At 34.8% G+C, this 24,482-nt stretch overlaps 2 protein-coding genes and 1 long non-coding RNA gene across 7 annotated transcripts in view; 1 reads left to right on the top strand and 2 right to left on the bottom strand.

Annotated features, from left to right (window-relative positions):
- Positions 1-24,124, bottom strand: part of LOC118270005 (uncharacterized) — a 226,449-nt gene extending 202,325 nt beyond the window's left edge. The window contains exon 1 of the mRNA XM_050698637.1: positions 24,120-24,124. The gene's annotated coding sequence lies outside the window, so the exon portion shown is untranslated. The remainder of the gene's footprint in view (positions 1-24,119) is intronic.
- The window catches only part of LOC118271171 (neuronal acetylcholine receptor subunit alpha-7), a 100,637-nt gene that overhangs the window by 32,618 nt on the left and 43,537 nt on the right, over positions 1-24,482 (bottom strand). For all 5 annotated transcript variants that reach the window (XM_050698623.1, XM_050698621.1, XM_050698625.1 and 2 more), the window contains exon 2: positions 5,908-6,047. In XM_050698623.1, the coding sequence (XP_050554580.1) occupies positions 5,908-6,047 (140 nt within the window). The remainder of the gene's footprint in view (positions 1-5,907; positions 6,048-24,482) is intronic.
- LOC126911462 (uncharacterized) overlaps positions 1-24,482 on the top strand; it is a 49,701-nt gene that overhangs the window by 1,486 nt on the left and 23,733 nt on the right. The window lies entirely within an intron of this gene.

A 24,482-nucleotide genomic window follows, 5' to 3' on the forward strand; every position in this document is an offset into this window, starting at 1 on the left:
CTTTCTGCTTAGTCAGGATCAAAGGACCAACTTAATTATCACAATCTTTTTACTTCCAACACTAATTTTATATAACATAGCACTTAGTTTACTTCTTACTTTACGAAAAACACACGCATATTTACATTCTTCAAAAGGAAAATTCTTGAAGAACTCACTCGTAACACCGCAACGCTTCACAATATGGAGTTACAAAATTATTCAATACAGCTCTTAACTCGACAAGGGCCGCTGCAAAGACTCCATGCGAACTTGTGTTGCCGACGGCGCTTTACACTTTTGTCCTTCAGCGCTGCAGCGGTTTTTTTCTCAGCGTATTTTTTCCCTTAAAGTTGATACGCGAGTTTTGGAATTCTTTTCTTGTATTTTGAGTTTATTGTGGGTTATGGTTAGGTCTTGCGAGGAATGACATATACGTGATTAAAAAATGGCCGAATAAATATGTACACAATTATAATGTTATAATGCATAATATAATAAAAACAAACTAAGATACTCTTCTACCGAGAAATGCAATTCCTTTGTTTTAAAAATATGTATTAGTAAGAATCGCAGATGCTATCTCTACCTTTCCTAGAAGATAAATTTAAGATGTATTCTGTATTATAGTTATGCTACCATCGTATACTCGTTATAGTCATAGTAGCTTATTTAGGTACCTACAAACCTCTAAAATGTAACAGAATTGACAGATTGGATTTTTCGATACTCAAAATAGTATCATAATTTTGAACACCCACTAGACCAATAGAATACCCGATAGAATTTCAAATTGGCGACAAGAAATTGATTTTATAGGAATATACAATATATGCACTGCCTACCCTTACGGCAAATACCAAGTTTATACAATTTAAATAAAACTGTTTGTAAAAAATTACCTCTGAAACCATCCCTCTATTATCCCCGTCCCCTGCAAGGGACGCGAGTACATTCCCTACAAAGAAGAGTACCGTCTGTCCGTCTGTCCGTCCGTCACAACGATATGTCCAGACAGTTTCAATTTCCGCACCAAACAGCCTATTTTGTTCAATGTATATTTTATTTTTTGGACTATCATTGTTGGTAGAATCTTGTGCGTGGATTTTTCATTTTGTATTTGTTGAATATTGGTGTGTATATTGCAATAGGCTCACCCCCTATTATCCATGTATTTAATAAGTCCCATGACTTATAACATAAGTGAGTGTATATTGTACAGTGGCATTACGTGTCGTAATGTGTACCTCTGCCTACCCCTTCGGGGACAAAAGGCGTTTAATTCATTCATTTTTTAAGGGTAATAATTGTCTATATTAATTATACATAACTGTTCAATATAGCAATTTTAAATACAATAAAGGCATATATACTGCAGAGATTTCCATATCTCAAAGTAGATATTTATTTAAAAGCTTCATGTACAGAAATACATGGGTGGACATAATGCCGTTGGCATTTTCTGCCTGTCTGACCCTTGGGTGGTACAGAGAAAATAACCTGCAAGCAAGGGTGCAAGGAGATATTAGTATTAGATATTCGAAATAATTTATGACAATCCGTAAAAGTCTAACAATATTTGGTAAGTACCTATGTAGGTATTTTATGTTTATTTATATGTATAAATAAACATATTATGTAAAATAAAAACAATAAATAACAAATCACTTTAATAAAATCTAATATTAATTTATTTGCCCTAGATTACATTTTATTATCTGTTGTCAAATAAATGAATAACTGTTCCATATAAATTAATTATGTATTGTATTTATTTATAGATCACAAATACATTATTGTTATGTAATGAAGTGAATGTTGTTGAAAACCGAACATTCCAGATTAATATTAATTTATTGTAATTTATACACATTTATGAATTTAACATTCAAATTACTGTCGATATATTGACCATATGAATATTACATTAATTTTGTACAAATATGCTCAATGATCATGTATTAATATACTAAATACAGTGAAATTCCTCTATAATTTTAATACACTATCACAAAACCCAAGTACTATTTTCCCTTTCATACTAAGTATGGTTGATTTTTGTTAATTCTTCCTAATAAGACAGCGATGCCGCTATAACTTGATTAAAGTATTTAATGTGAGTGGACATCTTAGACGCTCTCCCACGCAATGAAAATTGCGTTTTAAATGTACTATAATAAAGTACATATTAAGTGTATTCATATTTTCAGACTCGATGACATTACTTAAAGTCTTCTTACATTTTACCTTGCGCAAACAACACCACAAACAAAATACACCTTTGCAATAAATAAAAGAAGTTACAAGTACACTGACCCTTATACTTAAACCTCAGAAAAACGAAAGTAAACCTTACCACAAAGAAAATAAAGTACACAAATGAACGTAATAAGATTAACAGTCCTACCTTTTATTCGTTCCGTAATAAAACAAAGAAACATTATCAGTTTGCGAGACAAAGAGGTTGGTTATAACTTTGTTTGCCTCGAAGGCAGGTTAATCAACTGTGGTTGTTCTAAGCAGCTCAGATAAACAGCCTGCCTTGAAACTTGCACTGAAACTTTCTCTAGACTATAATCTTTGTAAAGTAAATTAAAGACGATCCCATAGTTAATTTTGTAGAACTTAAACTTAACAAGATAACACGCCTCTTTTTGCCTGAAGACAAAGGGTCAATTTTCACCGACATAGAACGACAGAGAACTAAAGTTACCGACGTAGCTCAAAGGATTAGCAAGCTGAAGTGGCAGTGGGCCAGTTATATTTGTCGAAGAACCGATGACCGTTGGGGTAAACTTGTTCTAGAGTGGAGACAGCGTCTAGGCAAGTGTCGCATATCACCTCCAGCTAGGTGGAGTGACGATATCCGCACGATGGCTGATAGTTGTTGGATGTGTAGAGAGATCAGATCGAGCTCAGTGGCGTGTCACTAGAGACGCCTATGTCCAGCAGTGGACGAGAATAGACTGATGATGATAATGGGCGCATAACTCCCATATACAAATTAGGTAGAGATAACCCGGAAATCTGATTAAAAACCCTGTGATTGTAAACGCTTTTTCAACAACAAGAGAAACTTGCAAATAAAAGTAGGACACTTTTAAACGTTTGAGAAAAATCACGTCTCTAAAAAATTTAATAATCATTTCAAACGTGCGAACAGAAACAAAACAGACAGACAGAGATATTTATGAACATATTCAACATTTCCGTTCGCAAACATAAATATTCAACTCTTCTTTTGCTATTCAAAAGTCTAAAAGCAAACGCATGTATGATAAATCCGAGTTTTTCTTCTTTACGTATTCTCTTTTGCATAAAAAAACACATCTCGATAGGAAAAAGTGCATTGAAACATCGAAAGCTTTGATGTTTCGACGTGGCCCGTGGATCAAAGTTTTTGAGTCCGGGTTTAAATACCGGGTGAAACAAACATGGCGGCTAGCTACATATCCTTGGTAATCGGAGAGGTCAAACTACAGTTTTTAGTACTCCAGCTACAACGAAACCATGTTCGTAGCTTTCAAGTTTTGACTGTTACTGTTGTGCCAAAAATTGGGAAATTTCCTCAAAAATTATCTCCAATACTCATTCGTGACTGAACTTCTACTCTTTCATTAAACAAACGTAGGTACAAATACATATCCACGATTTTCCGGAGCTGCGGACTACTTAGCTGGTTTACCAAGGCTCCGGCTTGAAAAGTAGACTTAGTCTTACTCTCTTTCTCGCCTCGTCCAAAGCGGGAGAAGTGATCGGATGATTTTTACCCCGATTAAAAAACCAGTCTCCACTTACATAGTAAAGATCCAGTTGTTTACAACACCTAAACAACATAATTCACTAAAACAAACGACCTCACCTTAACCAATCTACCTTAATAGCATATAATGTTTTATTACAACAATTTCTTGACAAACAATCCAAAATTGTGACACCCATCTAATTTTAGTCTCCACGTAAAATGAAAGTGCTCTCTACATTATGACGCCGGTGATATTGGTTGGTCGTTATTGATAATTAGCTTTAGAAATTGACCTAAAACAAGTATCCGATTACATGGTCTCCTTACTAATAAGATAATCGGCTATAAGTGCTTGTGACGTCATCATGGGGCCACTACACTTAGCCATTATTAGCCGCTTAAGCACTAATGGGTATGGCCGGTGAAGGAAATGTTTTGTCTTGATAATGTCTATGAATACGCTTTAAAGTAAGTTAGTTCTTGATATAGGTTAACAATTTGTTCCTTGAGTTTTATTAACTCGGCTTTTTATAACATTTACCTAAATGTAAATTGAAAAACCGAAATTAACTAAACATAAATCCCCGACAAGTAAGTTTCGCCTAACAAATTCAATATAACATTCCGCCCACTTACAATTCAGCATATTGAAACAATGGGAAATATTATTATTTATCTAAAATTTGCAAATGTATTATAATATTATGCTTTTGAAAACTTTGAATTTACACAAATAGCGGCGGTTGGCTTTATATTGTTTTTGTAGACGAGAACACCGCTTCTTTATTCACTGGAATATTTTTCTAACAAATACGAGTATTTTTGCAACAATTTCTTGCTTGACATGTTTCGAAACATGATGTTGGGGACCACAGGGAAATTATGGCCACCTAAAAATGGCTTCTCCAAATTTAACTTAAAATTAGTTACTAAGTACTAAAAATAAGGGTTAGGTAACATCAATTATGTAAGCTTCCGTTGTGTTGAGGATTACATGGATGAAACTTGTGAAGTTTCTAACTCGATTTAATATTTGCACGTAGTTTGCACATAGAAGATCGTGCCTACTCAAACATCCCTTTTGCACGTGTTCGAGTAAACATTGCCCTTAATGTAAGTTTGGACTATTTTTCTCTACTGGTAAAATTTAACTTCTATTTCCACTTTACCCAGGTGGAAATAGAACTTAAATTTTATTTTATTGAATAATAATAATTATAAGTATTTCAATAATATCTCTCTCTGGTCTGACTGTTGAACTGAACTGATATTTAATACGTTCCTTACAAATTTAAACGTCACATTATAAATCAAGCCTTAAACAACATTTCCCTTGATTCTTTATTCAGAAACCCATAAAAATACAAAAACAGGTGATTCACAGCCATCACTTTGACACGGTCACCCATTACGTCGCTAATCGGACCGGTACCGCAAACTGTCACCACCCATCCGACGCGCCCGATGGAAATCCCTGCGACACTTTAATCCCCGCATAAAAGCCCTATTCCAGAGAAAAATATCGGTTCTATATAAAAACTAAGTGGACTATCGACTTTGGTTTTACTATAAAGAAGCTTCATGCTTCTGCATTTATTTAAGACTTGTGAAGCTATCTTTATATTTTTATTCAACCACTGTGCTTTGGTGTTACATTTTCTCACTTTTTATAAAGATTTCATTACTGAATATGTTAATTTGATCCACTAATCTCAAGGTTTCACCTACTATGTATTTTGTTCACTGATATATCTATCATAGTGGCAACTTGATACTTTTTTTTGTATTCCCTATACAAACGACAACACAATTACTTATTAATCATGGTTTATATTGCTTAAGCCTTTAACTGCCATCAGAAAACTGTTGAAGGCAAATCCTCCAATATCGTAGGTCACCGCGGTGACCTACGTGGCGGTTAACGTGTTAATTATCATTTTTCGTCCACTAATAATAATGCAATTTTAGTTTAGTTTTTTCATTCATCTTAAATCTCACTCGATATAAAGACACGTGCTCTTAATATGTATATCTAACACAGCACTGTATAGCCCAATGCTAGACTTAAAATAGATCTCATCCATACAACAGAATATTCCTTTATCCCTAAAATCTTATTCCTCTAGAAGTCTAGAAGCTACTCCTCAACACAGCAGAAGCCCTCGTATATCAAATGGACTCACCACATCAATGATCTGCTGCAGCGTGAGGCCGAACCTGACTTCCAGCGGCTCGCTCTCATTGGCCACTGGCCGTTCCAGGGTGTTGTAGTTTGCGAGCAAAGCGTTCAGCAACCGCTTCTCGTGAGGACCTTGCTCCGATACTGCGGATTTTAAAATAAATATTTTATGAGTAAAAGATTGATCGTTATTATGGAGATTCTAATGAAGACCTTAAGGTATGGTGGTAAAGTCCAAAATGAAAAGGAAAATGGACTTATGATGATAGGAATTATGAATTAAAAGGGATTAAAGAAATAAAGAAAGAAAAAGCATTCATTTTAAAAGTTATTATTCTAAGAAGTAGGTAACTGATGAATAAACGAATATTAAATTTGATAAACGAATAGGGAATGGAATATAAATGAAAGATAAGTTAGTCTAAATAATAGAGACACGAAATATAATAACGTATATGATGATATTACTAGATATCACAAGAAACGAAATGTTATTCAAAAGTTTGTTTACAAGAATGAATGGATATTTAATAAATAAACTCAAAATTTAATAAACTCAGAGTAAAATTTCCAAGTTGGAATGTTTACAGAAATACGATGAAAACAGAATTGAAAACACGAATACTTTGTAAGGCTTCAGTTTTACAATATTATACGCTAAAGGGTAAATCTATTGATGAGAGCTGAGGTGTGTCGTTACCGTAAATTCAACTTTAACATCTCCGTTTTAGAATACATTTTCAATCAGTCACACGTTGTGGACGAAAACACTGAAACCTAAGTCCAATAATATCAGTGAATCCTCTCGTAACTGGAATAGAAACATGTGTATGGAAATATCTCTCGTAAATATATTCAGGACTTGGCAGCTATAAATATTTATCAAGCATACATCGACACTTCCTACAATACTCGTCTCCACGAGATACTCCTTATTGCCGACCAATACACGACACTACCACTTCCGATAATACAATTGTATACAAGCACATACGAGGAAGTTTTGTTTATCAGAACAAACAATCCTGTATCTCATATTGATCTCAACATATAAGGAAACAATCCGGAAGCAACAACTCAAGGACATAATAAATACAGTGACCTACCAACAGAGTCTGTAACAAAACTCCCCAATAACTTAGAGAAAGAATTAAGAGCAAAACAGACCACAATTTTTCACAACAAACTCGACAAATCCCCATAGTTCACCGGCCAACAACTACGTACATCTGCCACGAGAATAACGACTGGATAAGCCTGTGTACGCACCTGAACCCTAGAACACCACAAAATGACCCTAACGACAAAGACATAAAGTCCATTTTTAGTAACACAGAAGATGCTCACAAGAGTCCGGCTCGAAGGATCAGCAATAAACACTCATTTTAGGGGCTTACAATGCTCTTATACGTGATGTATGAAAGCCAGAGTGTGACAAGTATAACGCGCTGGTACGCCCGGATTAGTGCGTTAGAAAAGGATAGATGTAAGTGCTTCGTTGCGCGCAAAATCAGGTAATTTATTTTTCTTTGGTATGTGCAGGTCTCGGGAGGATTTCAGTACAGTCTAATAGTTTTTTGACCAGTATATATCTTGTTCGGTCTCACATAACTTTACTTGGACGGATTTGCTTCGGTTCAAGCGATCCCTTTACTTGTCGTCGGTGAACTAAAAGCGATCAAGATTTACTTCTAGGACCAATTTTATTTCGGAAATCAATTACGGCTGTTAAACTGAATAGCTTTTTCGTTTCATAGATTTATTCGTTTAAAATTCATTTAATCACATTTTTTCTCGGTGTTTAAAATATCCCCATAAACACTATCTCATTTAAGTAATAAAAATAATTGATAAAATTAAAAGAACATTCATTACGGAAAACACACAGTTCACACTGTATAATAATTCACAAGATAATTGGTGCAATAAAATAAATCAACTACACATAATGGGAACAAAGAGCAAAATTAAAACAAAAGCACAATTGAATAGTTACATGTTTCATTGATAGCTCAATTAATTTTTATACTTTTTGTGAACAAATTAAAAGCATTTATAATATAGTATATGAAAAATATTGTAATTAAAACTATGTTTTAAAAAATGGTTTTATTTTTTGTTAATGGCAAATTGAGCCGGCGTCGACTATTCTGCCAAAGTCGAAAGTAAATTGGAATAGTAAGAATGAGCAGAATTATGATACAAGGAACTAAAACTGTAATAACTGCATGTGTGCATAAAACTCTTCAATTGATACAGTTGAACTTGTTGTGACATACGAGTATATGCCTTAGTTGTAAGAACTCCAATTTTGCATTGTTTAAAAAGCGTTTCATTAATTTAATATGATCAAATATTTGGTTGCATATCCATTATAATAGCCACAAATCAATAAATGGTACAGAGCAATGAAATTGCGGCAATAATCCCGTTTCCAATATACCTAACGAATCCAATTAGTATAATCAATAGACCACAGTGTTCCAATATAGATAGTGGTAAAGCAAAAAGTTTTTAAGCAAATACTTAAATCCGTAGTTTGGGCTTAAAACTGGCACGTAAGCAAGTAAAATCTCTTTCTATGTGGCACCCGACGGCGACGTGCGGTTAGGGAAACATCAGACCACAGACATTGTGAAAAGGTTCACTATTATTTAATTACACTCTCAAAGTTTAAAATGTACTGCTTGGAATATTTGACAGTAACATGCGTTAAACTTGTTGGTATTTTTATGCCTTCAAGGAAATTGTTTAATTGAATAAAATAGTGACTAAACTGAAATATTTCGTTACTGTACACAAATTATGTACTAAAATTATATTAGGAAAATACATGTTTAAATATTTTACTCACTATGTATTATTTTATGATTTTATACAAGCTTAATGTAATGACACAAAAAAACATTACTTAAACACTAATAAACTCTAAATCTGAACTAAAAAGGTTCCACTAGAAGTCACTATGATATCAACATAAAAACAATAACTAAACACAACGAAAACAAGGTCAATGAACCACACAAGCCGACCTCTGCTTCATCTATGTATGTCACTTCTAGATCACGTCAAAGATTGTGTTGAAGTTCGTAGTGAATTTTCTGTGTACCACCTTATGTTGTGTCGGGAGCTAATCCATTCGGAGCTTAACGCCACCAGCCTCCCTCGTAAACTTGCCGTGGTTTACCTCACCCGTATTGAATGAATACTGCCTGAATTATAGAGAGCCCTTATCTGTACTTATGACTTTTTGAATATTATCACCCATCTTGTGGCGGCAGATTAGATTTTGATTTATGAATTTTAGATAGTTGTCTTTTGTTTCAAAGTCTTTGATAGTGATTAATTTTGATTAATGTTTGGTGTAAGTGATTGAAAATACATTATCTGAAGCGGTGAAACCTCGAAATCTCATGATTTTACATAACTACAATTTCCTTAATAGATATTAGTTTTTTTATTGCTTTAAACTGAGCAGCTATGGTACTTTACAATCTTTCTACGGATATGTTCACTTGTACTGAATATACTTAATGCACTGGAAAACCAACTATAAGCATGTCAATGTTATACATTCTTCATTCACTCTACAATTTAATGATATCTAGATCACATCATAATTTTATTTTATAACATAAACACACATTCCCACGCAAATCACCCACACATTTTGCACGTTACATTTTAACGGAAAAAAATAGCAACTCGGTGTACCATCGACCCGCTTTATATTTTCGTATACGGAGCGCCAAATTCACTTTTTACGCTCCGCCGTATATTGTATTACGCATTTTATTATTCAATTGCCAAGTTTGTTGGGGTTGGCAACTGACAGAGTGGTGCTAAGTACACTCCCGCCAATATAAATGTCAACGTCGGAGGGAATTTTTAAAATAATTTCATAAATGCGAAGGTAAATATGTTAATATACCTGTGACATGGAAACGTGGAACTCTTTGATACCACATAACTTGATACTAATGTTATGTTTTGTTACGTTTTGTTGTGTGTTTCTTATATTTTTTCCTGTTCTAGGTTTTGTGTAGGTTGGGTTTGTATGTATGATTCAAGGCTCACAACTCGTATTACGTGACTTCCATTCACAAAAAATACCTTTTTATCTATTCACTCTTCACAAACAACTCGTCAAAAACACATCCCACCACATGTCACTCACGCATTTTAAGCGCGAAAAAAACCAAGATGGCCTCCTGTCAAACATCAATTACGCGCGAAAACTCATTATTTTGTAAATAATCACATTACACAGCTAGTTAGTAACAGGGCTGTAACTAGAAACTCAGTTGGCAATCATCGTAATCTAATCCCTTCAGGAACAAAGGCATTGTCTACGCAATTTATTTGTACCCGACCCTTGGAATTACTTGAAATTTTGAAGACAGTAATAAGACGTCCGTAGTGACTCGTGCGAATGGTACGGAGTATGTGAATAGTAGTGATAAAGCTTAGGAATGTAACACTGCTCCGTACAGTAGATAATACTCATATAGTTCACGATTTTCCTTTGTAAATGCGACGCGTATTCGTGTAAGCTGACGTGAGTTACTTGTTTTGTTCTCTCTCGTTTTGTTTATAACTTTGTCACGAATCGAAAGAAAATATACTAGCTGTTTATACTTAAACGTGACAAACAATAACTAAAGAGATCCCCTTCTGTTATTTCCAAAGAATGAAAAACGTTACCAAGCCAAACACGTAAGCTACTTGGCACACTCTAAACGATTCAAACGTTAACAAAATTGAACTTTAACAGTTCGTTCAACAAAGTTGAAAATGATTTGGTTCAAAAGGAATCCTCAGCCACTTTGAATCGTCAGTCAACATAGGATTACGGTCAAGGCTTCTCATCCGTCAAAGCCGGGCTATTCATCCTCCTTCGAGTCAAAGAGTAATATAGCCTCTTGTATGATATGGTAAGTACCTAGATCTTACGGTAAAGTGACCAACAAGTGTAAGGTAAGTATGAGAATAGAGTATAAGTAGCTTAACAATAGAGGGAACCGAATAATTCAAGATATCAATAGAATTTAGTGAAATGTGAGGAAAGACACTGGTCGATTAGGTAGAACGATAGTAGCCATCACAATAAAAGTGGTGCTCATCTAAAAGAGCTCTTATGTCATAGCTCTTATGGACCCTCTCTCGCCAATACTTGAGATGCACACATGAAGTTCATTGAGCGAAGAGACTCTTATATTGCGAGGCGATTGGAAACTTGATGAGCAGACAGTCAGCTCATAACTTTGATATTTGATTTTAGCTCGTAAATCTACATATCAGTACGATTCAATATCGTAAAATACGTAATGTGCTTTAAATGTACTTACTAATTTTATAAATGCAAACGTTTTCTGTATATGTATAAAGGAATATGAAATCAATGAATTCTACAAAATAAATAAGCTTAAATTTTTCCTAATATTAGGTTTCACTTTGTTTAAACCTACTTCAAATAATTTAACCAAAGTGATTGTTTCACGGCAAATGTGAAAATAATACAAGATTTTACTAAGATAGAAAACTTATATACCACTTATATAAATATCACTATAAAATCATAACTGGTTGTATTGCTTTCCAATATGTATCGGAAAGTTCTAGAATCTAGAAAATAAAAGCTAATAAATAGGTTCTATGCTAGATTTCTCGGAGAAGGTCAATCCTATATTTATTAATAGTTCAATATTTTTATACCTCAACGAAGTACTGAAGCGTTAACAATAGAGGAGCACTAACATAAAAAAACATCGTCGGATGAACAAAAAATAAAAAACTAATCGATTAAAACTAACCAAGCCAATAACTACTACAATCATTTTTATTTACTATTAATACAACATTTACTTGAAAGTTTGCCATATGTATAAACGAAACATACATAAACTCACGCTATGGTTCCATGGGAATAGGCAGAAAGAAACTACAGATCACCTATTATCCCTTTTCTTAGAGGGGGTAAAATCATCCTACGACTTTTCCCTCCTTGGGCGAAGCAAGAGGAAGTATCGGACAGAGGAGACTCTTACTAACTAAAAACCACCATGTTCCTATTCCTGCTTTTCAAGTCCCGGTAACCCGTACCCTTGCATCCATCATATTAATTAAAGAAAAGTACAATAATTTAATCCAGTTTAACCAAAGGCCCTTACAGTATAGCATAAAGGATAGATATACAACCTGTATACATATACAATGTACAAACAATACGGTACAGTGACCTCAAATCCTTAGACCAAATAACAATGTTAGAGGCCAAGCCCCGAGCCCCTAATCTAAGCCAATCTGACATAGCTTCGATAAGACAGTGCACGTCGCCACCAGTCAGTCACTGTCGAATGCATTATGTCATAAAATCTATGTACATTATTCTATGTATATTATTCTATGTATATTCTACTGCTGATTTGGGTGAAAGAAGGTTGTAGCTGTAATGATAATGATAAAGCATTAACTACCGAAAGAAGACTATTGAAGGTAAATCCTCCGCTAAGCGTCGGTCACCAGAGACCGACGTGGCGATTAACGTGTTAAGGTTGTTGATACATAATGTTAGAATTTTGTTATTAAACTCAATTGAAAGTCAAAAACATACATTTCAATAAAGAAAAATAAGATCAGACTGACATTTCAACGTAAAAAAAAAATTATCAGTCCTTTAGTGACGCTAGTTTGTTCGTTCCAAAGTGTAGAAATATTGAAATTGATCACAGTGATCATAAAAATTCAATAAACGATACCTACGTGATGGTTAAATAGACTTCAACCCTGAATGAGATTGTTAATGCCTTTCGAATGTATCATAAAAATACAAGCAACCCGTTGGATGAACCGATAATGTGTCTAACGTCTTTCTTTGACTAGAATTTAGACTACAAACAAAGAGAAAAATGTATCTAACATAAAATATGTTGCTATAAATAATACAACGTGTACATAATGCAATTTTACGATGTACATAAGATAACCAAACAGTCCGTTGAAAGCTTTATTGATCATTCACGCTGCTGCATAAAAATTGGATGAAAATATAAAACATTGTTTACATTTTTATTCCATGAACAAAGCTTTATATTCTAAAATATGTTATGTATAGAATTTAGGGAATATTTTACACACGTTTCACGAAAAACCCGAGCATCTTCAAACGACAATAAGTTGAAGCTTACAGCTCAACCGCTATTGCTTGCATTAGCCAGCAATAAAGTAGCATCAAGCCACTAATCTACACCGCTGCTACGCTGCAGCGCTTACGCCACTGATATTAATGCTACTATGGATTAATTTTAAGCGCTGTTTTCGCTGTATCGACGTTGTTTTTGTATTATGACGTGGAGTTTTGGCTGTGTTATCGTAGTTTCGAGTTAGTTGCAGAGTGTTAGTGATTGCTTCATTATTCAATGTACAAAGTTACTTAAACTGCCAAGTTAAGTTAGTATGACAACAAAAAGATCCTTTCTGGTTTTAAACTCGATCAGTGTTAAAATGGATTTCAAACATAACTAATTCTCAGCAGAGCCTTGACTATAGGCATGTCTGTTACTTCATAGAACTTGTAAATCAAATTACAAACACATACAAGAAAATATATTTACAGTATATTATATTTTACAGCAATCGTTATAATGTTTCCAAAACCGTAACCAAGAAATCACTTTAAACAACACAAACACAAAACTACCTCTACTAGGAATCAACTGCAGTTCTGGCAACTTTCCACTTGCATACCAAGTGAAAACAGAAATTCAATTTAACTCAACCGTAAAAGGAACACACTATGAACCACAAACACATACATAATGTGTAGGAAAACACATAAAAACACTGAATTTATCTCTTTGTTTACTGTCAACAGTTCAGAAAACTTGAGAGATTCTGTGGAACGCATTTTTGCACATAGTTATGAGATGGGCAAGTATTTAATATAGTGGTGCATGTATCAAATATGAGACACAAAAATCGACTAATAAAAATTGTGAGGATTCCTTACTTTTATTGTATGTCATATGAAATAGTTTTAACGCTATGTCGTTGAAACCATACGTGAATAATGTTTGTAGCTTGTTTTGTCTACACAATATTGTATTTTTATTTAAATTGTTTAGAACTGTGTTATATATTATATCGTATATATCTTCTCCTGTATATACATATATTGGAACAATTTACGAGTACCACATACAAATATATAGCTGGGAAACAAAAACGTAATGAGAAGGAAATCGCTCAGGTACTTTGTCGATCGCGCAGTCAAATTACTTTATAATTTGTTTTAAATCTGATAAAAAATATTATACGTCAATTAGCGTAATGGATACAATATGTGGACGTATACGTATTATCTATACTTATAATAAATCTGTAGAGAGGTCAATTCTGTACATGAAATATATTTCCAAAATAACTATCAGCGGGTGATTAGTGATCGATACTGACGCCAAAAATGCAATCAGAAATTTTTTTGTCTGTCTGTCTGTCTGTCTGTCTGTCTGTCTGTCTGTATGTTCTTTATAGAAATAAAAACCACTCGACAGATTTCAATGAAACTTGGTACAATTGTTCTTCATACTCCTGGGCAGGTTATAGAATACATTTCATCACGCTACGATCAATAGGAGCAGAGCAGTGAAGGGAAATGTTGGGAAAACAGGAGAACTTACTCCATTTCTTAAGCTTCCGTCACGTGTGCAGCCTTATTGGTTAAAGCTACACAGAAATAATGTATGACAGAAATGTTCTCCTTAAAATGGTTTAAAAAATATTCCACGACAGCAAATGTCTATCTCTTATGGTTGACTTACAATAACACGTATAACTCCCGATAGCTTAGCAGTTCAGAGCTTTCTGATTATATTTGTCTACTTATACGTTTATAACACTCTCATTCATTCATTCATTCATATTATAATAAATCTGTAGAAGGGTCAATTCTGTACATTGAAAATATTGAAAGAATAAATAGCAGGGGGTGTTACTGGATCGATACCAAACCCAAATATATTATGTGATTAATTTTTTTTTGTGTCTGTCTGTATGTTCAGGCATTACGTGAAAACTAACGGTTCGATTTCGATGAAACTTGGTATAATTATAGCTTACCTACTATCCTGGGCATAAAATAGGATACTTTTTATCCTGGAAAAATACGTAGAAAAAAAATGTTTATTTTTCAGTTTTATTTTACAGAACGCGAGTACAACAGCAGTAGCTCAATAGAGGGAATCCTTAATTATTATGGGCCTCACCGTATTTGGGTCCAATAGATATTTATAAGATGTCATTGTCAGAGTTACACAAAATAGAGAAATAAAACATCCACGCGAAGACCGACATCCGCGCGGACGGAGTCGCGGGCGGAAGCTAGTTTATATTAAAAAATGTATGATAATGTATAATACGCAATTATGTATATTGTCCAAGTTCAGGGAGTATATAAATTCAATTTAGATATTCTACAACAACACCCAAGACCAAAAATACAAACCAAACAATAAAAAAATTATACTTAGAATTTAATGTAACAAAATATTGTTTGATCAATTACGATACAATACATCACCGTCTAAAGGCAACAATAAGTTATTCCTTAACGATAATAAAATATATTTCGGATAAAGATGGATGGCAACAAAGGGGAAATATCGGAACACCTCGACGACATCAACATTGCTAATCTAGCATGGCAGGCGCCGAATTGACGGATTAAACCAGTTTATCATTGAATTCAAATTTATATTTCCCCTCTGACTTTAACTCGTGGAAAAATGTTTGAACCAAAAATTTTGGAGTTTGTTTTGTTTAATAACAAATATTTGGAGATGGAAAATTTTTGGTTCGTTAATTACATTTTAAAATGTTAGAGAAACTGTAACGTCAGCTACAAAATGAAATGATTGCGCAAAAGAACCTCACGAAACAGATCCATCCGCGTATCTAATATTGTACCAATCTTAAAACCTGTTCAAATATTCGGATAACCCCCAAACGCTTCAATATTGGGCGCCACTATATCAACAACAAAACACGCAATAGTGGTTCAGGAGGCGGGGTACTTTCGACCCAGCTAACATGGACTAGAAAGGGTTAATTAAAACGTCCGCCACCGCTTTCTAAACTGTTAACAGTGTTAACTGAAGCAAGGGCCGCGTACAGGGACGTGGCGGCGTGGGTGGGCCCAAATTAAGAAAAAACATGACAGAAATTAGCCCCGTGAAAAGTCAAGTTAATTTTGGTTCTCTTTTAATTACTGTTAATTAGACATATTTGTCAGAAAAGCTTTTTTAGTTCATTAAAATGTATGACTTTAGGAATCTGAACACGTATCGGCTAATTGTAGGTAGGTGTGCCTCTGGACACAGAACAATTAGTTAAATGGAAAAATTTAGTCGTTGTACGAGTATTATATGAACTTCGTATATCGCATATCGTCACGCCTTTAATCCCCGAAGGGGTAGGCAGAGGTGCACATTATGGCACGTAATGCCACTGTGTACACCCACTTTTCACAATTTATGTTGTAAGTCCCATGTAATAGGTGGTGAGCCTATTGCCATTTACCGGGCACATTTCCAGACTCCGTGCTACCACTGAGAAATTTTTCGAAATACCGAAAAAAGCCCAGTAATACTTCGCCCGACCCGGGAATCGAACCCGAGACCCCTTGCCCGGCAGTCGCACTTGCAACCACTCGGCCAACGAGGCAGTCAACTTCGTATAATTCTCTATATTATCATATTCAACGTAGAGAGCACGTACATGACATATATAACTTAGTGTTCAAACATTTTTAGGAATGACACAGCCACGTATCTAACAACCCACATAAACTCACATTTATTACTCGCTTTCCGGCAGATGTGGTCTTGAGCTGATATGATGATGATACGCAAAGATAAAATTGAAAATACAGTAAGCGATCATACACAGAACCAGTAATTTCTTTAAATTGCACTATAAGAGTAATAAATTATCTATAACTAGCTGACCCGGCAAACTTCGTACTGCCTCATACATGTTTTTCTCACCTTTTAAACCTTCCCTGGACTTCCACAAATAGTTCAAAACCAAAATTTGCCAAATCCGTCCAGCCGTTCTCGAGTTTTAGCGAGACTAACGAACAGTAATAGATTTCTATATATAGAAATGTACGGTATATTACTATACAATAGTAAAAAGATTGCACCCCATTTACCGTTCAAACAAGTCCGGCCCTGAACTCCACTTGTCAAATAACTTGGAGACAAGTTGGTAGTGGAGTGCACCTGTACTCCCGTACTCCTCAGTAAATAGTTTTTAGATTAGTTGCTATTGTTTCTCGTGTACTCTTAGTATTGGGACCGGGATATTGGATGCTGTGTAGTATTTGTTCGCGGCTAACAGAAGGTTACTTGTAATTTTCTTGAGAGATTTTCTTGGCTTTGAAATGTATATAGTTTTATATTTTGCTATATTGTTACAGGTGAAACGTGAAAATTACGTTTATTCCTTATACAATCAGAACAAAACATCAAAAGAAATGTTTAATTTAAATTAATTCTGGATAAATAAAATTGTAGTTTATGTATTGTGTATACATGCCTTTTTAGCTAAAATTTAAGTTTTCATAAAACAATAATCTTACGGCACATTATTTAAACAAGCGCTCTAAAAATCACACAGTCATATTAAATATTTGATTATCTTCATTAAAAAAAATAAGGCACGCAAAATACAACTGTATCTTGTTCACTACATGAGATACACACACGTACCGTGGCGATCGCGATACATAGCACACTCCGATACTTCTATTACATATTGAGGGCCTATCTCGATAATTACAACACACTGTCGGAGTCGTAGGCGTTGGGTCGGAGCTGGTGGAAGCGGGGGGGAGCGGGGGTATTCTTGTCACTCCACGTTTCCATGTTCCTCGGACATCCCGATTTTAGTACAACTAAGCTCCCGAGAATATAAACGGACATGACACAAATGTACAACAGGTTTACTCTGCTTTTGTGTGTGAATTGAAACTCCATTTCGTTTTGTTGGTTCAGTTACTCGTGTAGGAATGGTAATGGAGATGTAGTTTGGTATTAAGTTGTTGGTTTAAAATATGATTTGCTGTAATACTGCTTTAATACAAAAAAGCAAATGTAGCTTTATGTAATAATGGCTTAGAAGTAATGCTGTTGAAAAAACAACAATTAAATTTCAAAACTAAACAACCAAGCTCACAAAACAAGAAATAATTACTGAAAGCTTGAATAAACTGTCCTATATAACACGCTTTACCTGGGAACATTATCGGTGTTGGGGTGGGATTGAGAGGAGATGAGGGGCGGAGGGGGGGAGTTTGGGACATGAATGGCCTACAACTACGGGCCGGTACAAGTCGCACGCACCGCCGCGCCGCTCCGGACCGCTCCGACCCGCACCGGTTATTTTTAATGGCCCCGTATTTAATGTGGGTTTTAGTAAAAATAACTGTGTTGAGGTACGCGAATATTAGTTTAGTATCACTGTTTGCACACGTAAAGTTACGATTGTTGGAAGGACGGTACGGTATTTGTTAGGGCAAGCCATGGTGAATTACTGTTGGCTTTTAAGTAAAGCTTTATGATATTTAATTACACGTGAGAGGCATTATAGCAAAAATATATAAAAAATAAACTTACTAAGCTTTTATTTTACATTTTTAACAAAAGTCTTGGAGATTTTAATTTGACGATTCCTTTGAAAACCTAAACCCTCGATACACCTACACTTGACAGCTAAAATTCCGTTAAACATTTTCGTCGAAAACCTATAGAACCAAACTATGACACAGACAGGGTTCCCGAACAGTTTCGAAAGGATTCTGTTGCATAAATTCTTTTCAGCGCCACTCAATGATAAAAAATGCGCATATATTCAGCTACGCGTTCTCTTCGTCTCACTAAATCGATTTCCAAGCAAATAGTTGAGCAAACAGTGGCTTTTAATAATATAATGCCAAGTATATTTTGTATTGAATGCGTAAATAGTTCGATAATGTATGTACTTTCTAAAAGTATGCTTGCCCCATATATCAAGACTCCAATTGTGAAATATTTTAGCCTGGCATTTTTTGTCAATGGGTCTTGTGCTTTATGCGCCCACGTCCAAATAAGAATAAAGTAGGATCATTTGTTATAATAGAATGTTTATTCGCATTTAATTATACTCTTCAATTTTATTAAAGTGTTCCTCAAGACCAGAGATTGCGAGCATTCATCTTGGAAACTGATCGAATTTAGACACGAAAATTTTGTGTCATTGAAAATTGTCGATTACTGAACTAGCGAAGTGAACTATCCCCACTCCTAGACTCCACAGTGGTGTTCAATTACCAGATCAATCAAGCAGACCATTCTCCTTCAAGTTATTATTGTTCAAATATGTTTTCAACATTAACGTGTACCAAGATCAAATATCTTCGGGGTATTTGTTAGTTTAGGGTCTCTCAGATCCATGGCCGATTGAGCATTGGGCAATATAATTAAGCCATAAATTGGGTACCCAATAAATTTTGGAATGATCACTTTCAAATTAATAATTGAGGTGTTGGTTAAATTTTATTGTGTGTTTGTAATTAATATTATGTAACGTATGCTATTTCTGCCTATCTCTTTGAAGAATAATATAGGTCTCATTTTATGTCATTGTATTTTCATTCTTATGTTTGTTTCTGCTTTGAAATTTTAAACATATAATTTTAACCAAAAGTTACCTTAACTACATAAATTCAGTTATTCATTCAACAATGTCAGGAACCTACTTTTATATACGTAAATTCACATCTAAAATTCCTTTTCAAATTAGGCAGGTCACACGCTCCAAGAGCATTATTCACACAAACGAAACTCCATTCAAACAAAGCCTTCATTCTAAAATCCTTCCGACGGAGCTCCTATACTATATAGTCTATGTGCCCTACAACAATCCTATACCTACGCACAGCAAAGAGTAAAATCTGTCGGCAGAAGCAACAGCCAAGGGGGGCGTTGTCATGGCAACCGCTCGGGCGAGCCACCTCAATTTTTGCCCTAGTTACTGCCCGACGAACGAATTTGATACAAAGCTAAGCAGAGCGAAGGGCATCACAGTTAGACTGCATCGATTGGGCGGTTATACTTGTCTATTGAGTACTGAAATAGGCGTTTAAAAAGTGATAGCGTTATTGATTTTTAGTTTACTTTTTATTAGTTCACATTAATTTGACAGGACGCACGCAATATTTCAAAGGACATTATAAAGTTACTATTATCGATAAATGTTACATGTCAATAAAGGTAGTACAATTATAGACAAAGACAATAGAAGGTCAATTTCTCTCTCTCTTTCTCTCTTCTCTCTCGCGCGCTCACTTTCTTCGATTTTCTTTCATCTCATCTCTTCAAGTAAAATACCTAATTTATAGCTGATCTGTGTTTGTGATGAGAAGATTGAACAAAATACTAATTCAAAGTATTAGTTTAATGACTACGTACTCAATAGAAGAGCTTACATAAAGCACCCTTGGTCCACTGAACTTAGAAACAGAATTTCTTCTTTAACATTATTTTATAAAAGAAAGTAATTAATCTAATTACCTATAGAGCCGAGGAGATTCGTCCATTATAAAGAATGAAAAGACTAAGTGCGAAGGATTTACCAATAACTTGGGAAGGAATTAATTATACCTAATTACAAGCTGGAATTTAAGAACAAAACTTTTTTCAAACGGTGGGAATTTGAGTAGCGTTTTGATTGATTAAGTTTTTTGACGTATTTCTTGTATGTCTTCCTTGCTTGAGATTTACTAAAAATGCGCAATTAAAATTTCCTTAACCTAGCTTTACCTTTCGTAAAATCTTCCACCCTTCAAGTGTTATATCGTTTAAAAATAAAATGATCTCAAAGGCAAACACAGGAAAATAACAGCATAAGCCTCTCTTAACTTCCCACGTTCAAAATTCACAGCTAATTTCCGCAACTACGGCTACAAAATAACGTATAAAGGATCACGGCGTCATAACAACGGAGCCTCGCTCAAGGAAACGGTCCAAACTATAGAGAATACGACTGCCAGTAATCTGGCGAATACTCTCTTCTGCCAGTATCGCTCCATTACGGGGGGGAAGTAGACAAGCTACTTTCGGAGTCAACGACTAGCAAGTTGTCGACCACAATGTCTATGGAGACTTTAACCATATGAGTATGAAACTACACTGTATTTGAATATTGTATTCAAATAGCATAATGCAAAACTACTAGTTTTGTACAATCTTTATTTCTTTAACAAAAAAATATTTTAATGTTAAAAAGTACTACATAAAGACTCTAAAGATTGAAATGATATTTCAGAAAATGTAAGTTAAATGAAATTTCCAAAAAGCGACTAAGTCATCACATTCCCAAAACGCTAAAAGCGGCACGTCTGCTTCAACAGACGTGTCATCCAAACGATAATGCAGCATTGGATTACGAACTTACGAACGCTTCACAATCCAACGCTGTACAAAAACAATTCAAACTTTAAAACCCCGAACAAAACCAGCAATGTACAGCAATCTGTTGTATCTAATCGTGTTTGGGTAACAGGGGAAATAAAATTTAATTAGTAGAAGTCAGTTTTGGTGTTGTCTAGTCGGTTTTAATGTCGTTAGCATTTAGTGTGTATAACTTGATATTGTTAGCGTTTGTTCAACAAACCGTTCGGATTATTCTACCACGTTTGGCAACTCACCAGCCAACGGTTAGTGTTACCTTCAAATCGATATTTTGTTTACTTTCCTTTTAGAGTTTAATGGATTAATATGTGATACTGTTTGCTTTTCTGCTGTTTGCGAGTGAAAAATAAGATAAAGGACGTTGTCAGAATTGAAAAGTTTGAGTTGCTTGAGAAAACATCTTAACTTTGCAATTTTCTATGTTTTGTAGTAAACTATGAGACACATGTCATAGCGATGTGAATTAAGGCTAAAGTACACACAATGTAACACACCCTTTTTACCGATTATGTTCTATGTTCTATATATATTGTACGAACTTCTATATATTTTTTAAAAATATTGATAAAGTATTTTTGATTGTATATTATTTCTCACTACCGATTAATTAATTACAATTGCATGAATCTTTCCTAATTTAAATAACAAAGTACCTACCATACATTACCTTCACTATTCTAACTACAAATTAATACAAACAAAACACTAATTAACACATGTTTACTCTACAAACCACATCTTGCTACGGGTGCTACGCCGTAGCATTGACAGCTACGCCGTAGCAGCGAGTCAGAGAGCAGTCGATCAGAACTATCATTAAATGTCATGAATATCTCTACAGGGTGGTACGAAGACCATATAACTGTTTTCTAGATGAAAAAAATACAGCTTTATAAAACTACTATACCGAATTTCAGCTCAAAATGATTCTAGAATTAATATGTGCTGGTCAACAACTTTTCGGATCTTCAATCATAAAAAAGTTGTCGTTCGTTCGTTGACACCAATTAGCTGATTTAGTCTAGTACTTGTTTTATTAAAAGAAAAGTTCAGATTTTTAGTGTTGGTGTAGGAAAATGTTGTCATAAATTTCATTTACATACAGATACATAATTAAAAATCTTTGTCATAATTATCGTTTGTTACGACCTAAAGAAGCCATGCCCTAGTATGTAACACCCTTTCTGTAACACCTTGTATATTAAATAGAACATCTGTGTTGCTAACGAGGTGAGTGGGGGGTGAGGCAAGGGGAAGGGGTGAAGGGGGGTTTAATTAATTATTTTTACTATAGCGCTGATGTAGCTAATGCACGGGTGTGCTTAATGAAACTCTGTGCTGTTTTATTGAGATTTATTAGTACCAGAGACAGACGACGAGAAATTATTTAAAATACTGTACAATAAAGCGAGCAAGTTCTGACTAAAACAAACTGGAACTCGCGAAAATCCAATTGTTACTTTTCAATGCATGTGTCATGGAACACGCGAGAGCAAAACTAGCAAAACGAATTATAAATCCCGACTGAAAGCGACTTCAAAACTGAAAAAACTTGAAACAATCCGCCACAGAACAATAGCCTGAAACTAAATCCTGCAATGTGGCTGAACAGAAATCGCTTACTGCAAACGCAATCAACGAAATAGTGGAAGCACGCAGGGCCGTCAGTTTCGAGCAACATTCACAAAAACTAATCAACGTTAAAAGGCAACGTTGACAACCCTGACCGCGCGCTTGAAAAATGTAGCGATTATACCTGCCCACGTCGCGCGTAGCTCGTAGCGGATTGCTACGTATGTACTACGGAGAGGCTACGGCGTAGCAATTTGAGTGTCACTATTGGATTTTGTCGGAAATGCTTTTTGCTAAGTAAATTCAGGTGCAATGAAACTGTCCAATTTTATGGCATATCAAATAAGTTTTGTGAGTTTGGTTTTTTTACTGTTACGGCTTTAGCTTTTTGTTCAGTACTTCTGATTTCAGCCTTTTACTTTATAGTAAATAAGAATTACCCGGGCCTTCGTCAACCGATATTTGAGTTGAATTTAATAAAAGCAACAATTACATAATAATTTCACATTGTCTCTGAATGACTTTCAATAAACATTGCAAAGCAACTGTCAATTATCTTGCATACGCTACGCGCTACGTCGCTACGGTGCTGCGCAACTACCGTGCTACGAAGCTACGAAGAGACAAGAACATAGCACGAAGGTAAAGCATCATATCCACTGAGCTACATTTGATGCGCGACAAGTTGCTCTACATATTATTCTATGAATTAAAAATCAGCGTAGAACTTCTGTTTAGCAACATTGTCATCTAGGCATGATTTCACTCAAAATAGACGCCTGCCAAAAGAACAATGTTGATTTGAGCGCCACTTGTTTTAGAGACGTAGTTGATAGACACTATCTACTTCTCCACTGGATAACCTTTGATGCTTTACTATATGCTGCACCGAACAACAACCCATAGTTTATGTTGTCGCCTGGCAACGTCGCAACAACATAATGATGTTGAGCAACACTGTCGAACATGTTGAGTGTCAGTAAACTGATACCAGTGTATACGAGGCTTTAAGCTAACGATGTAGGAAAGAGAAGGAAGACAATGGAATATAATGTACACAGGAAAATCATAAAAACTGTTCACGTATTGTAGCGATAACTATTGTCTTTAATTCTGTTATATAAGTGTATTCAACTGTTTTTGTATGACAGTTTCTGTTTTGTAGTTGATACTCATATAAATGTCTAAATTGCTTTATATACAGATTTGGTTTTTAGAATGTTTAGCTACAAATATTACTTCTTATACTTCTATTATCTTATATCTTTATCATAAATGGATTGGATATCATGAAAGAGATGATTAGCTGCCGATTTGAATAACCGATCTCAATCCAAACTCCTTACCATAAAATCGTTTTTTGACATTACTTCTATAAAGTTTCTGCCGAAAATGAATATAGATCCAAGCTCCAGTAAATGTAGTTGTAAAGTTAAACCGTAACCTACTTCTTTCTAAACTAATTATATTGTATTAATTCTTATATTACCAAGCTGGT

The sequence above is a fragment of the Spodoptera frugiperda genome, chromosome 15, assembly GCF_023101765.2.
Source record: "Spodoptera frugiperda isolate SF20-4 chromosome 15, AGI-APGP_CSIRO_Sfru_2.0, whole genome shotgun sequence".
NCBI lineage: Eukaryota > Metazoa > Arthropoda > Insecta > Lepidoptera > Noctuidae > Spodoptera > Spodoptera frugiperda.